This window comes from Aythya ferina (genome assembly GCF_964211825.1).
Source record: "Aythya ferina genome assembly, chromosome: 3".
Taxonomy (NCBI): domain Eukaryota; kingdom Metazoa; phylum Chordata; class Aves; order Anseriformes; family Anatidae; genus Aythya; species Aythya ferina.
Window position 1 is genome coordinate 51,384,735 of NC_140298.1, and position 17,181 is coordinate 51,401,915.

The 17,181-nt window shown below is 38.8% G+C and overlaps 1 protein-coding gene across 4 annotated transcripts in view; it reads left to right on the top strand.

Annotated features, from left to right (window-relative positions):
• Positions 1–17,181, top strand: part of UST (uronyl 2-sulfotransferase) — a gene marked incomplete at its 3' end in the record, with an annotated part of 164,748 nt that overhangs the window by 64,815 nt on the left and 82,752 nt on the right. For all 4 annotated transcript variants that reach the window (XM_084512785.1, XM_084512782.1, XM_084512783.1 and 1 more), the window contains exon 3: positions 13,841–13,996. In XM_084512785.1, the coding sequence (XP_084368911.1) occupies positions 13,841–13,996 (156 nt within the window). The remainder of the gene's footprint in view (positions 1–13,840; positions 13,997–17,181) is intronic.

The following is a 17,181-nucleotide window of genomic DNA, read 5'->3' on the forward strand; positions in this document are numbered from 1 at the left end:
AACACTTGTGAAATTGACGTTAATTAGTGGCAGATGATGTTCAGTTGATTTTTTTCTTGTGTGAGCATTTCAGTGAATACAAATGGTGTACTCTGTTCTAATATTTGTTCTAGCTATTTCCTTAGTGAATAAGATGTTTTTTCTCCATCCATGAGGGTGAACCTGACCTTTGAGGGCTAATGATGTGATCTTCGTCAAACCTACTGTTTTTACTGATGAGAGCTTCTCCCCTGAGAACTTGCTAAGAGCATCAGGATACATCCCTCTTTTGGTGCAGCTGATATATATGTGTAAAGGAGCTGTGCACACAGATGACAAATGACTTTCAAGTGGTCCCTTCTCTTTTTCTTGATGGCTTTCCCATGGGATGCCTGTCATGGCTCTGATGCCTTTTGGCAGCTGTTTAGGTGCCAGTAAATTCCTGTCCTTAGCACTTGTGCGACGGTACTTCAAAGCTTTAAGTGAACACAAAAATGGATGTGGGTCAGTATGAGGTCAAAACAACAACAACAACAAAAACTCATGCACAAAATAAAATTTAAATTGATTTTGTTGTTTGAAGCTGCAAAGTGGACAAATTCCTTCTACACCATTATTTTAGTTATTACCTACTAGTCTTGCACTAATTGTTCATGTTTTCCATATGGATCAAGACTACAGAAAATATAGCAGAAATCTTGAGCAGCCTTTGATATGCACTGTGCCCATTCATTGCCACACACAGCTATCAAATACATACTTTCTTTTAATTATTTTATTTTGTCTTGATGTCAGCATTGCCTCCATTACTTTGAGTTTTCATATCCATCAGGTTTGCCAACTTCATTTTTTTTCCAATTATTTGGTAGCACTACAAGGATAACAGCCAAGAGCTGTATTTTCCTTTGTTAAGATATTTTTTGAGTGGATACTTCCTGTTTCACTTGAACTTTTGCTTTATTGCTAGCAATCTTTTTGAGAGCATGGGTTTCTACTCCTGTAGTGCTATGCGCTATTAAGTGATCAATTTGTTAGGGATGAATTACTTGACTTAAAAAAATACACAAAAAAATACTGGTTTCTTTCAGATACATGCTTATTAGGAATTTTAAAAAGCATGAATCAGAAGTGTCTGTGGTTTTGATAGTATTTTAATTCTCTTTTCTAAAACAAATAGCAGATAATCTTTGAAGCAAGCCATCCTATAGTTTACTGCAGTCTAGGTTAAACACTGAGTAACAGTCAATCTGGATGAGGGTGGAGGGAGGAAGGCAGAAATTTCAGTGATTTAAAAATAGCCTGTCCTGCTTATAGAGAGAAGAGCTGTTTATGACATGATTGTGCAGTGTGAAAGTTTTCATCTAGCCAAAATTGTCAGAATTCAGAAATGCTAAAATACAGTAAGTAACTTACTGCAGTTGCAAGACTTATTACATGGATGATAAAATCAAAATATTAAAAGAGAATTCTGTGTCTTAACAACAAGGACCACCCTTCACAGTTTGAAGTACTGTTTTACTGTATAACTGGGCTTCTGAGCCTAGTACAATTGATAAATACTTAGATTTAAAAAATACATATAAAATACTTGTCAATTTCCTTAATTTTATTAAAGGGTTGTAAAAGAGTAGTTGAAATATTGGCAATCATTATTTTATGTTCTTCTGAAATGGTGTTCTTGCTTATAAATCACAGTATCTCGAGAGAATAAAAATCTGATTTTCCAGAATATTACACCATTGTATATTATTTATAATCAGTTGAAATCCTCCTAAAGCTATAGCTGGTAAATGATGTAGCCCTCTAGTATTAGAGAGACATTGCCAAAAGCTACAATAGAATCTACACTATTAAGTCTGAATTGTGTTGTAAAAATATTTGAATAGTTCTAGAGCACTAATTTGTTTGTTTTGTTCATATTCATTTACTGATATAGAATCTTCAGGAAAATAAATAGTTTTCCACTGGTTTTCCCCAAAATAGAGAAGATCATTAATTATTTTTTTCTTCTTCAGTTCATAGTATATCAGAAACATGTTCATATAGGAAGATTGATTGATAGTAAATGGACAGTACAAAGAGACTTGGGAAATTAAAGCCAGACTGCCTGTCACAAGAAGATAAATCCATGAGGGATACTATGCATGCTGATATCCTGAAAAAGTTCCAACAATAGAGAATTTTCTTTTTACTAAGCCTTACATTTTCAGCCTCTCAATTTCAAAAGACTGAGCAACAACAGGGGTGCAGATTTTGTGAATGATAGCAGTCTGTAGTTTTCATCTAACTTATTTCAAAGATGCTTCGAAAGTGTCTTGTATTTGATTTGTATTCTAATTGTCAAGCTGCATGCGTAGTTAAAGGTGGATTTTTCTTGCTTATGGCATTAACACAGCAGTCACTCCAATATTACACAAAACAGAAAAATTCTGGTATCACCAACTTTTTGACCTGTAGGTTTTGTTTTATACCATGTACAATAACTAATAAACTGTCCAAGGCATTAGTGTCCCCACTTCTGAAGCTAATAGAGCTCTGTATTTTCATTGAAATTTAGTACATGATTTCTACCGAGTTGATTTTTGTTCACCTGCTAAGCATCCTTGCAGATTATTTCACAGCATATGAAGATCTTTTACAGATTGCAGTTTCAAATTTCCAGCTGCCCAGTTCATTCTCCCTGTTCTTCCCCTTCGTGACAGGCATGTATTCATAAACTAACATAGCACAGAAGGACATTATAGTCACTTAGTCATATCCACTCAAATAAGAATACTGTTGTATCGAATACATTCCAATGGATATATGTTACACTACGTAAGGAAACCTAGCAGAAATACATGGCTCCACAGAATGCCAGGTAAATAAGAAATATAATAAATCACGTCCGCCTTGATTATATGTTGTGTAGGAAATGCTGGTTCATAATACTGAGGTCCAATTTACAGCTAGGTCTGGATGACCTAAACCTCCAGTGGAGAAAATAAAAATCTGCCATTCTGGATTAGAGTAGCACAACAGGATATCTTGTAAAAGTGACAAACTGATTTGGTGGAAGTTTCTAAGCCTTGTGACTCAGTTGAGTAACATTCATGATTTTACCACAAGCTTCATCTTCCTTGATGATGTTCTTAAAACCCAATCTATTAACATAAAACAATTCTGAAAGAATCTCTGTTGACTTGAAAAAAATATTCCTTTTCCAGCCACTCTGTTTGAAGAAAAAAACATGAAAACCCAGATGTTAAAAAAGCTTGCAAAACTGAAAAACAAATAGGAATTCTAATGTTAATTTGAAAGCCTAGTGATTTAAAAAGCAAGACTGTAGCTCCTGGCACTTTTCTACTGTATAGTTTTCTAACTATAAAGTATAGCTGAGGGAACAGTAAATAGTGATGAAGTACTTCAACAACAACCATGAGCTTTAATCAAAAAGGAGATTGGGAGCTCAACTATGTGTGGTCAACCATAGACTCATAACTGAGCAAAGAGGACAGTTTGTCTTGAGTGGGACAGTGCAAGAGTGATGGTATCATGGTAATTCAGGTGGAGGAGGAGTTTGGGTGAGTAATATAAGCCAGGGGCAGTGGGGATGTGAACAGGTAATTCTCAGGATGTTACCAATAATGCCCTGGCATCCTGGGGGAACATGGAGCCCTTCGCTGCTGGAACTATTTGGGATTTTTGAGTAGGTGCAGGGAGAAGTTCCTCCCGTTGTAATGGAAAGGAGTCCTCCTCTGGGCAGCAGGAATGAAGTTTGGTTTCCCTGAGCAAGCTAGATTCATCATGTCAGACTGCAGGAAGGTAAAATGGGAGCACTTGATACTGGGCTTACAGCATGTGGCATCTCCAAAGTCATGGGATACATTTGTGGCTCAGATGTGAATTCTGGTCAGTTGGAAAGTTATTCTGGCCCTGTGAGTAATAATGGCCCTGGAAGAGTCACCCGGCAGTACATCATCCTTCATGTGGGTGCTTCTTGTTGCTCCTTCCAGGTGGTGACATACTGTGATGAACCAGATTTGAATCTGTTACCTTCAGAAGCTCTGAAGGAAATCCAGATCCTTTGAGTTCCTCTGAGCATGTGGAGCAGGAGCACCCTAGAGCCAGCCTGACAGTGTCAGCACAACTGGCCTGTTTTACAAATTAAAATTCAGTTTTGGCTATAAACAACATATATTTCATGCTGCAATTGACTTGTAAAGTGCCTGCACAGAGTGCAATGGAAAATACGGACATGATTAAGACCATGCTGGAAATATTAAAATAAAATGTGAAAGTACTGAAGAGGGGCTAAAGTAAAGGATAGGAGGGCAAACTGAGACATAGTGTGACAGGTCCTTGGTAGTGGTGAAACCATGATGTGTTACACTAGCTACAGCCTGACTGATAGTCAACCACAATAGAGATACAAAAGAGTTACACCTTAATGTGAAGCAAGACAAATGCATATAGAAGAATAAATTATTTAGTCTACCACTCACCACAGTCAAATCCAATATTATTGGCTCCCTGGGTGAATTCATGAATACTGCATTGGAAGCACAGAAACTGCTACAAGGTAGTTAGGTTACTTAAGGGAACTCCAATGCCACAATGTGTTATAAAAAGTTTTAAAACCAGGCTTAGCTACTTAATATCTCTTATTTTGTAAGTATCCAATATAAATATGTGGGTTGGATGTGATAGGATTTACTACTTAGACAGAATAACTGTGCCAGTGTGTTCTGAGCACATCACAGTGTACAAAACCCTGGGCTCAGGAGGAAAACCAATTGGTTTTAAACTTTACAGTTCCAATATTTTTATTTTCATGGATATATATATATATATATACACAAATGTGAAGGTACCCTGGAGTTGGAATCTGGCTTGCAAAAAATCTGCAGCTTAAGGGTTTTTCAATAGTACGTGGAAAACTCTCAGTGGAAAGCTGGGTTGATTGAAGTGACATGAAAAAATTTTAACCTACCTGAATTCATGCTCATTCTCTCAATTGCCAGCATCAGTGAACAATTTGGATCACTGATCTCCTTTATCGTGTTATGAGATAGGCACGTGCCAGCAAGAGGAATTACACAATGTGAGGAGCTTTGTAACTAAGAGATTAAAATGCTGGTTTTTAGAAGAGAACTAATGACAGCCTTACCATACTTTATTTTCTGTTGTGATCTGCATACACCCATGTAAGGTTGAGAGAGGTCAAACCACAGGAAAAGAGTAAGGTCTTTCTGTTCTGCACCTCTCTGTATACGAGAAACAGTCATCGATTGTTTTAAATGTCATTCTCAGGTGTATTAAAAAGGGACATCTGCAAGATATGAAGCATAGTTGTTCAGTTCTCTTTGGTGCTAGGGTGAAAAGGTACAGATTTGTGTCTAATTTTGGTCTCAGAAGAGGTGAACAAGTTGCCAACTGCAGAGGAAAGCAAGAAGAATGAAGAGGAGGCTGAAAAGCATGCTGTGCTAAGAAAGGGTGAAAGGAAAAGATGTGGTTAATCTAGCAGATGTTCAGCTGTAGCCCCAGTCATTACCTGCTTGGTAGGGTGATTCCCTCTCGCCTGCTTCATCCCCAAGAGGAGCTGGAGCTGCCACCACTTCCATTCAGGTCTGAGGGATTAGATCCAGGAGTCTGCTCGCACTTCAAGGTGCTGTCTAATATCGATGACCACCTGAAACTGCCAAGTGATCTGAATGAACATCTGCTCTTTACCAGTCTGTTTCGCTCTTTGTATGCTTGTGCTGAATTTAAAAATTGTGGTCATTTCACATACCTGAAATAAACTTGGTCTCTGTTCTCTTTTCTGGGAAATCTTGAGCAGCAGATGGCAGCAGTAGAGGTTTTACTCACCTGCAAGCTGCTGTTGTAGGAAAATAAATCAGACATGAGGGATAAAATGAGCAAAGCCAAATGTGTTGACAGGGTTCAGCCTTAACTTTGAAAGCTTGCTCTTTGCAATTTTCTTTTCACAGGTTGTTACTGATATTATCAAAGTATCAATTTGCTGTATGTACAGATGTGGTATCTTGTAATAGGACCTGGTATCTTGTAATAGGATCTGATCCAAGATTTAACAGGTAGACATCTTTATGCTTTGGTCTTAGCTCTTTTCAGAATTATAGGGGTTCAGTACGTCCCAGAAAAAAAAAAAAAAAAAAAAGGAAAAAAAAATATATATGTGTATAGGAGGGTTTGGTATTGGCTATATAGATATGTTCTGTGGGACAAATTGGGAATCACTAACATTGGAAGACACTTTATAGTAGGTTTTCTTCTGTCTTAGTAAGTGGGAGGACTGTGTCTACATCCAATCTCCTTTTGTTGCTTGTGCTCCATGCTTATGTTTTCAATTATTTTGGTACTTAGGGTTGTTGAATCATTAGGGAACACGTTTTAACTTATTCTTCCAAATATGTTAGCTGCCAAAAAGATGAAATGCTCTGTTTTTAAAAGTCATGCTTTTTCAATTGAATTAGTTGCTTAATGAAGATGCAACAGAAGAATCTTCTGTTTATTCTTCTGCCTATTTTCAGTGCTCCACTGCAGCTGTATGGACTTCAGATTTTGCAAACAAACTTCACCCTTATCTTTCTTGTGGTTTTAAGTGTATTTTCAGTGAACCGTAAAGGGGATGATGCTGTCTAGTCTGCTTTAGTGTTGGTTACTTCCAAAAGCTTGTCTTTCCCTACTGCCACTACATTCTACAGATAGACAGGTACTGCTGAGTATCTGGAATTTGCAAAGCATTTGACGCTGTCCTGCATGACACCCTTGTTTCCAAATTGGAGAGACGTGAATTTGATGAATGGACCACTTGGTGGATACGCAATTGGCTGGATGATTGAACTGGAAAGCTGGGGTTATTTAGCCTAGAGAGGAGAAGGCTCTGGTGAAACCTCATAGCAGCCTTCCAATATTTAAAGGGGGGCTAAAAGAAAGATGAGGAGAGACTCTTTATCAGGGAGTGTAGTAACATGACAAGGGGTAACAGTTTTAAACTAAAAAAGGATAGGTTAAGATTAGATATGAGGAAAAAAAAAATCTTTAATGTTGGTAGGGCACTGGAACAGGCTGCCCAGAGAATCACAAAATGGTTTGGGTTGGAAGGAACCTTAAAGACCACCCAGTTCCACACCCCTGCCATGGGCAGGGCCACCTCCCACTAAATCAGGTTGCTCAAAGCCCCATCCAGCCTGGCCTTGAGCACTTCAAGGATGGGGCATCCACAGCTTCTAAAACCTGTATGCAAAAGAGGGTAGATTAAGATTAGATATAAGGAAGAAATTCTTTACTCGGAGGGTGGTGAGATACTGGCAGAGGTTGCCCAGAGAAGCATGATGGTGCTTGACAGAATTGTGTCTATGATATTTAGCTAGGAGAGAGGGAGGGTAACTTTTTCACCTTTCAACCACGCTTTCTACTGGTAAATCTTTGTGTTAGTAATTCTTTGTTCTAGGCACTTTTAAGTGAGAATAAGGTAATTTTTATTTGGAAAGAGATTTTTTTTTTTTTTTGGGGGGGGGGGGGGGGAATTTCTGAAGTTATCTTTGCAATATGCTATCTCTAACTGGCCTCGATGATTGTCTTTAAGTAGCCTGTGACAGGCTTTTTACAAACCTCACAGAAAAAGAGGCATCAGATGGATCTAAGATCTCAAAGCTAGTAATTGAATTATCTAATCTGTCTTCTTGAAACCCGCAATATGAGGGTTCACTGGGAACAGTAGAAGATAAGGTAAAAATGAAATGCATGGTGGTTAACAAAATTCTGGAGTTTCTTTTGGGTGTGCTGGAAAAGGAGGAGAAATGTCAGAGAGAAATGGTCTGCAGACAGTGTTGGGTGTTGCTTGCTCTCCATAATGAGCATCTTCCACCACTCATGAGCCAAACAGACCATTCCTTTGACACAGTAAGCCATTTTTGAAGCTTTATGATTGTCTCTCAGCTGTGCAGGAAGAAAATGGAGGGGTTGCAGAGGGAAGATTTGGTATTACACAGGGATGCGTGACATTAGCAAGCGTTTGTTTTCGCAATCATATCACTTGTGTGTGTGTTGGTTGGCCTCATTCACACGGCTAAGGTGGAGCATGAGCATCTTCTGACCACAAGTTAGTGTCTGCTGAGAAAGGAGAAGCCAGTTAGGGCATCAGCTTCAGGCCTCTCTTATGCATAAGGACAGTGGTCACTGGAGTGATTCACTTACCTGCAAAATTTGTGGAGATAATGGACTGCTTTTGGGTATATGCATCTCCGACATGAGTTACTTATCTGGGGAAATTCTTACTGGCCTAAAGAGAGAGCTCTTTGACAGTTGTCACCTTTAATGCAAATTCATTTTGGGATAAACATGATTTTTCTTCCACTGGGTTTCATTCAGAATGGTTCTTGTCAACTTCTTTAACTGTGGAACAAAAGGAAAAAAAAAACAGTTTGAATTGACAAGTACATTGTTGTATAACTTTTCAATTCCTTGAAAAGAGCTGTTGCAATTATACTGTGGGTTTTACTTTTCTATAACTGTAAGTACCAATTTGTATAACTCCAAAATTAATTATATGTTTGAATTGTTTTTATTACCTCTGGGCTTTGATGCCATGCTCAATAAAGTCACTCTAATTGTTTTGAAGTTATGCATTGTTACATGAATATTATGTTGCCGAGCATCACCTCAGTCAATTAGCCTACGTGGTGCAACTCCCATTGCAAAATGAAATGTAACCCAATTAGCAGTTTGTAAATCCCAAACCTCTGTTTTCCATCTTGTTTCTGCTAATATTATAGAAGCACTCTTTTCAAGTGTCTCTTCTGCCATGATCTCTTATATTGTCTGACTGTTGCTGTTGTGGGTATTGTGAGTGGGAAAACAAAGGAGTTCCTCTTTTAAAGTTCCTTTTAAGTTCCTCGTTTTCTCTGTCTTGCATGTCTAGATCTGCCTGATACAAACTCAGGTTTCTAGAAGAAGTACTTCTTCTTCCAAGAAATTACTTAATCTCTTCCTAAAATGCAGAAAGCAGATTTGCAGTGTCCTAAGGGAACTGGTCACATTAAACAAAAGTTTGTTTAAGTACCAAAAGCCTCTGTGCTGCATGGCTTTATGTATTGGGCACGCTCTCTGTTGCATTTAGGTATGCAAGTGGAGTGGTGACGTTAATAGATAAAATGTTAGCAAAGCATCAGCAATGAATCCTTAAAGCTAGCCACATTCAGCAGTGCTACAAGTGAAGTTCTGATTACAGCTAATTATTGTGTTCTTCTAAAGCAATCTTAGAGCTGTAGTGTTTATCTTGAATCTTGTCCGATTTTACCCAAGTGCATTCACATGTTTACTCAATCAAGGCATTGATATATTGGCCTCCTTTAAACTAAACAGTTCTCTGGAAATAATAGCCCTTTATTTCAGCTTTCTCTATCTGTAGTGAGCATTTGCTTTTGGTTTCTTTTTTTTGCGTTGCCATGGTTATTGTCTGCATGCAGAGCAGAACTGCGTTACATAAGAAGGTGAGTTTCAGAAACAAAGGTGAAAACTGGCCAAAATTGATTAGTAGATGTTAGCTGGCAAAATTATTTGCGCTTAGAACAGAAACTTTACAAAGGCCTACTTTTATTTGCTTTCATTCTTTTCTTTAAAAAAAAAAAAAAAAAAAAAAAAAAAAAAAAAAAGAATTGTATTAATAAGTTTCATCCAAAAGTTATTGTGTAATAAAATCAGGGATTTCTTTAAAAATTGAATTTAATCTGAGTGCAGAAAAATTCACTTGAAATGAATTAAGTATCAATGTAGAAAAATTTTTGCTCACTGTCTTGCAAAGTGCAACTCTGATATGAAAATCAAAGCAGTTAATAATTATGAAGCATTGTTTAACATTTCCAAACTCTCCACTACATACTTTTACCAGTATCAAAGGTTAGGTACTGGTGCACCATCCAGTTCATCACCTTTGGAGTTCTGTAACCACTGAGGATGGGATTTTGCATTTCATGGGAAGTAAAGCTTCTGCAGGAAAGATTGATTAAAGAATAAGGGGGCTGGTTTTCTCATAGAAAACCTTTACATAAGTGTGGCAAAATAGTGAAGACGTGGTGTGTTATGTGTGTTTTATGGAGCCCATGTTCACTTGCTGAATCAGCAGATGAGATGTACTGGAGAAAGCTCAAACAAGACAGTGATCACCAAATACCTACCCCTTCCACAGCTGGTTTGGGGAGTCACAGCCTTTATAGTTACGTTGCAGTGAAGGATATCCTAAACATTGCTACTAGAAGCAATAGTAATGTTCTTTTGGTCTTGAAGTGTAATGATGATATCAAAGTGCCATGAATGACCAACACTTTATGTTATATTCAACATTATATATGATGTTCCCATTATATATAAGGGTATCTAGATTTCTCCTTTTATTTTTTTTCTAGTTAGCAGTCTTCTATGAATGTAATCTGAAGGGTTTCCTGAGGAAGCATTTTCCTTCTCTGATGAAGATCTGCTAGCTGTTCCAATATCATGAGAAGTGCCAGAAGCCTTTTCTATGCCTTTTCTGACTGCTGTTATGTTAGAAATCCTACTGCTAGAAAACATGATTGCACCACCAGCAAAAGTAACTGTAGGTTGAGACACACCATTGCTTTGGCACATGACCTGTTCCTTGTGCTGAAAATGTCTTGCCTAGAACCACATTGCAGGCCTTGTGTCAGGAAACATTTTGTGCAGTTGTCTTAATAGAAAAACAAGCTTTCCTTAAATGCCATACGTGTGCTGCTGTAGGTGAAACCGTGAGGTCCTGACAATGTTGGCCAATTTAAAGGTCTTGAAAACAGATGATTCTTGGTCTATAGCATTAGATGCTGCTGCTATTTGCTATACCAACTGCTTGTCTAATGTGATAATGTGACTTCAGAGTGCCTTTTACTGATAGAATAGCCCTTGGAAATCATCCAGGAACAAAACAAGGCTGCATCCAGCTTTCTTTAGAACACTGAATTGCTAGTTGCATTTTTTGGTTTCCCAGTTTTATGATTTAAGCTTCTAAAGCAGTCTGCAGATCTCAAATCTGATGTCTCCTTCCTTTTCACTCCCGTTTTATTTGTTCCTAACATCTCTGATCAGTAGTGACCCTAATCAGTAGAATAGCTCAATGTGCTTGTTTTATGTACTTTAATAGACTGCTTTTTACTTCTTTTTCTTTTAAAAAAAAAAAAAAAGTGTAGTGCATATAACAATCGCACTCTGACTTCTGACATATTAGAAATATATAGCAGAATGACAAAATACTTCTGCTCTTAGAAGATAAATAAAAAACATCAGTTTTATTCATCTTACAAAATAGACAGGAGAGTCTTTTGTATATCCTGCAGGAATGGCTATGCATAATGGATTCCTACAACATCATGCAATTTCTCATCATTTTGCTTTGGTATCTAGTCTAAGTCAAGGAAATTGTGGACTATCAGACAGCAGTAACATTTGGTCAGTAAACAGTACAGTGAAATGCTTTATAGTGTGTTTTGAGGATCTGAATTCCAAGAGATGCAGCATGGGTGACATGGAGCTAAGAGACTGGCATCCCCAGGAGCAGCAGTAGACTAGTATTGGCAAGATCAGTGCTTCATTGATCTTCTCTTCACTACCAGTAAGGAGCAGCTGAAATTTAGGAGCCAGAAGGGTTTTTTTAAGGCAATAGCTAAAATTAGCATGCAATACATAATGGATAAGAAACAGTGACCTTATCTCAATGTCACTGAAGAAATCCAAACTGCTGAATGATCAGAAAGCTAGTTGTGCCCACTGACTCCTGCAGAGGAAGCCTTGTTTGCCTCTTGTAGAAGTTGTGCTGTGCCTACATTAGTGAGGGAGATCTGTAGCGGACATGGAAAGAGCACAGCAAGGACAGTACAGAAGAGGCTTGGGGCACCATGTCTGCCATGACTGAATCCAAACAATTCATTAAGTAGCAAAAAATGAAAGCTTCTGCATGAAAAATGTCTGAAGTGTGATAGGACATACTGTATTTAAAAGAAGAGTCCATCACTCCTGACATTGGTTGTCTTGCCTCAAAGGCAAGACAGACATTTTCCAGAAGTGGAAAACAGCTGGTGCAAATGTATGAAAGCAGGCTTAATGAAGTTCAGTTTGTAAGCTGGCAGTTAATGAAAGCTATTTCTAAATATTCATTTGGAGAAATAATCAAAAGCCTTTTCCTTGTCGGCAGTCTGAATGGAAATAGCCAAAATAAGGCTTCACTGCATGGAGCAGAGGTAGGTGCTCACCCATCCATGGCAGGTCTCAACTTGGCAAGCCTGTAGATAGTTGTAGAAGACACTTGGTGGTTCTGGACTTTGGTATCATTTTATGTTAGTTGCAGACTTGTGGCCATAATTCCTCACTGGATTTACTGTAATGACAGCCTTTGTGGTTTTCATATTCTGTTGGTTTTTATGCCCACAAATCATGATATCATATTCACCTCTCAGTTGTCCTATTCTTTCATCCTTGAAAGTTTTGACTGTAGATCTGTTACCTTTCCCCAGGTGATCTGGGGTTTGAGCCAAACCACTTCCTGTATTACTGGCCTTATTATTCCTGCGATTGCTCTAAGCTGGGTTTCAATATGTCTAGTAATAAAACTTCTTAAATAACATGCTATATTTGCTCACGTTAGTCTAGCATACGAAGCACCATCAATGACGTGTTGCTTTGCTTATTTGTGAAGCACTTCTCTTCTAGAATACCTGAGCTGTCTAAAAGCATTTAGTTAACTATTGTGAGCTGCTCTTTTGGTTGTGCCTTGGAAAAATACTGTTAGAACCACACAGGTACTCCACCTGCACCCCTGGTCCCTCCTTCTTTGCCTCAAAAACAGTAATAATTATAATAATAAATGTTGTCAAACTGTAATAGGAATTTCTGAGAAATAACTGAAAGAAGAAATTTCAAACTTTTCGACCTTCTGTTTGCTGTTCTTGGAGCCAAAAAGAAGCTTACCTTCAGCTTCAGAGAGATGGTATTCAGTGAAGAGCACTGATGCCTGCAGCAGTTGCATGAAGAGTGCCAAGTCTGGGGTCGCAGCTGCCCATGCTGTTAAATTATCTGAATAGTCCTTGGCATAGTTTTAGCCCAAGCCAACTATCAGTCTCCCAAGTGGGGACAGGAGTGTGGTGCAAGAAACTTGAGCTGGAGATCATTGCAGGTAGGTGGGTGGGATGTGGCTGGGCTGGTTTGATGCTTAGTGAATGTCACCTGTGTGGCTGTGACCAGACTGTGCCATTTGTCCTCCAGGCCCGGCAGTGTCTTCTGGCTTGGTTTATTGCACAAGTACGTACCTCGCCAGTGGCACAATTCCTTCTCTAAGACTTTAGAAGATTCATGTTTATATTTTACATTGAAACGGTTGATTAATTTTAGCTCTCTCCAATTGGTTGTTGCTTCTTTAAAGCTGAAGTTTTGCAGCTTGAGCATTCCTCTTTCATTAGATCAACTTCACTTTGAGCTGCCAAACTGTAGCACAAGTTCACTGCTCTTCATTCTTTGTATGGAGGCAGTCAACAAGCCCATCAAGTCAACAAGTCCATCGTCATCTTCACTGGAAGTCATCAGCCATGGCTTAGTGTTCCTTGTGTAGCTACTGATCTGTGCTGTTACTTTAAAGTAGGTCATGAGGGGGAAGTCTATGTTTGCCATCTCCTGAGTGACGTGTTTTTATTATAAAGAGCTTATGGCTTGCTGGTGGAAATGAATGTTTCTGACCTGGGCAGGGTCCTAGAAATTCTCTTCTACATACCTGTTGGCTGACGGGCAAAATATTCTGTGACTGGGATACAAAGCCAAAAATAGCAATATACTGACTCATTTTTTTTCAACCTTTATTTAGGTACTTCCTTTCCCCAGCCAGGTTGTCTACAACAGAGTTGGAAAGTGTGGAAGTCGAACTGTGGTTTTGCTTTTAAGAATTTTATCAGAGAAACATGGATTCAACCTGGTAACGTCTGACATTCATAACAAAACAAGACTGACCAAAAATGAACAGGTAAGTTACTCCTGCTCAACTTAGATCCTGTTCTGTTACTGTGTTTGTGAAGCTGAGAAACAAAGGGAACTATCACAAATCATATTGAAAAGATGTATTACCTGAGTAATCTGCCAGTATTCATCATCTTCTAAGTAGCTTTAGTTAACAGGAGAAATGGATGGTAGAGCCAAGAGCAACATGATGTGGAGGGTTATGTTAAAAAAAAGCTTCCAGTGAGACAGCTCTTGAATGTACTCGACATAGCAGTTAATCCAGCAGAGATGCAAGAAGAGTTACTACAAGTGAAGTTAGGTGCTAACAGCTTCTGGGACCTGTGTTAAGGTATCTGCAGGGCACAGCCGTTTGTCACGTAGGCATGCTGGCTTATTCAGACCTAGCTTGGGTCTCTTTAAGCAGAGTATAAATAAATAATAGCCAATTTCTCTGCTGGCTTTTCCCATTCACTTTTAGTAATGACTTGCATCAATTTAATTTTTTTCCCCAGGCCATGCTAAGTCATGTTGCTGTAGTCTGACACATCCCTGAACCTATCTCAGCCTCTCACTTGTCTACCTTTTTCACATTGTAAAACAACCCTCCCTAAATCAATGCCAAGTGAAACCTCTTTACCCAGACAACCCTCTTCATTAAAGCTGTAGAGGGCATTATTTTCATTCCACAAGAGATCTAGTTATTTAAATTCACCTGTATCTAGCGTAACTGTGTGCCCACCAGAACTACCAATGTCATCCATAGGTATTGATGCAAGTAACACAAAAAAACTCAGTCTCCAAAGTGTGCTGATTAGTTCAGATGCCTTACACACAGCTGTTTCACACGTTGCCCACAGCTGTTCTTTTGATCTGCTGATTCAGGTAAGTGCTGCTGTAGCTGCCTGCATCACTTCTGAGATGAGCAATCTACAAACCACAAAAGGATGTGGGCAGTGATCAAAACAGAGGGATGGGCCTACCAGTGGCATCAGCCTGGGGTTAGGCGTTATTTATCTGTAGCCTGTTTATGAGCATAAGTTTCAATGTTTGTTATTTTAGATATAGCAGTTCATTCCAGATGAAAGTTCCCAAACTTAGCGGATTCCCAAACTACTGCAGTTCCCGTGTTCCTTCCTTGCAGTGTAGCCGTTCGGGTCCCACAGACAGCAATTCACCTAACCCTCTAGGGCATTTGTTTGTGGCCAGAGACAAGAACTGGCTATAAGGGGCTGCCCACCAGCCAAAAGGCTGTGGAAGAGGCCAGTGCCCCCTCTGCTGCCCCTACTCAGCCTCACTGGGTGACCAAGGGAAGGGGCAGAGCCCAGCGCTGTAGCTGCCGCAGCATCCTTCTGTGCACAGCAAAACCGAACCTGGGGAGTTTGCAGAATGGCCGGGTCAGGGGCAAGCTTTCTTGTGTTATTTTTTCTGCTTCTTACTTTTTCTGCTTAATTGTTGGTTATGCAGTAGGGGATTTCTATTGGTACGATTGCTTTTGTGTTCGGGGTTGTTTGGGTTTTGTTTTGATTATGTCCTTCATTGTGTTTCATTGCTAATTGGGAGATAAAATCTAAAAACCTCAGAAGTATTAACAGCCACAATCCTTCATCCTCATAATCTGCTGCATTTCTCTGGTAGGCAGAGAACATGTTAAACATGATAACAGATCCCATGTAAACAGTCTTCTGTGCTTTGGTCCAACATGTCAAGATTCCAAAAAAGCCCAGACTGATTTGTGATGCAAGCAATACACTGACAGAGGATAAATAGGTGCATTATTTTTTTCACTCCAGAAGCTTTGGGTTACTGTACAGTGAATGTGCAGGAACACAAACAGTGGTAGACATACTGTTACAGAGCTGATGATTTACTCTCTAGCATGGCCTGCTATAACGTGAGTCTTTCTATTTTAATTTATGGCTTATTTACGTAGTTACAATAGGTTCATAATTTAATGAATACTTTTGCTGAAAAGCACACTTGATCGCCAGGTTACATGCCTGGAGACACTAACTGTTCTGTAGTTTAGGGTATTTTCAGTTGTATTCCCATTTTTTATGAGTAAAATATGAAAAATGAATTATTTCTCCCACCTTAAATGTGGTACACACAAGAGGAAATTAAGAGAACGAATTGTCTGAGGCTTCAGGCATTGGAATGAGAGAAAAGAGGTCTGGGCTGGGCTGTAGGCTCCCCGCATAAGAAACTCGCTCGAGATGTTATTGCTCTCTCCCTTCTGTCATTTGTCTGTCCCATGTTTGGTTAAAGCTCTGATCCAGCCAAGACTTTTCTGTAAATATTTAGCTTGCACAGTCTGCTATTGTTAAATAAAGTTAAGCATGTAGGTGTTTTTAATGACTATGGAGATTGCATTTAACTGGAATCTGTATGCTCATTGCCTCTTCCAGTCTTCATCCTACGAAGAAATTTTCCCAAATTATGTCTGCCTGCCAGCAATTAGAAGTGTAGCCATTGAATCTCCACGGGCATAAAGGAGTGGCTTCTGGAAGCAGATGAGTTAATTAGGTCATTGCCATTTACTATATTTTCAATTCATAATTAGAAGCTTCCAACTACAGAACTTATGAGTAGTATTTATGTATACAAAGTCAATGTAATTGCAGATTTCAACTTCTTTTTTGCACTCAGAAGTAAGAATGAGTTTGTCTATAGCTATGCAAATACTGACCACATATAGGAGTACCTGATAGTTTGACCTCACATCATTTCACTCTACCCCCCATCCTTTTGAACGGACAGCTGGCTTTATATATAATTCAAGTTATACACACTAAACATCCATTGCTAATTTTTCTTAAATTCTTTTGAAGGCAGAAAATTGATCGTAGCAGCTCAGGGAATTTAAGAATTTTTTGAAACAATTCCAAATCTCTGAGAGTTGAAAATGAAGATCTGGTCTCATTCCTGTGAGCTGTGAATTGTTTATGGAAATGAAGTAATACTGAGATGAAAGTGATACGCCAACTGCCTGTAGATACTTGTGCCTCCTGGACCCTACACGCCTTCTTTAGAGACCGTAACCAGTATAAAAGAAGGCAAACAACTCAAAAGAGAGACAAATAATGAGAATTTTTTGTCCTATTTGCATCAGTGTTAGTGGAAACCATAGTGTCATCCACTTGGAAAATCAGTCACCTCACTGTTTTTATATATTTTGACCTCAGATTCTCTCCCAGTGAAATGAATCAGCTC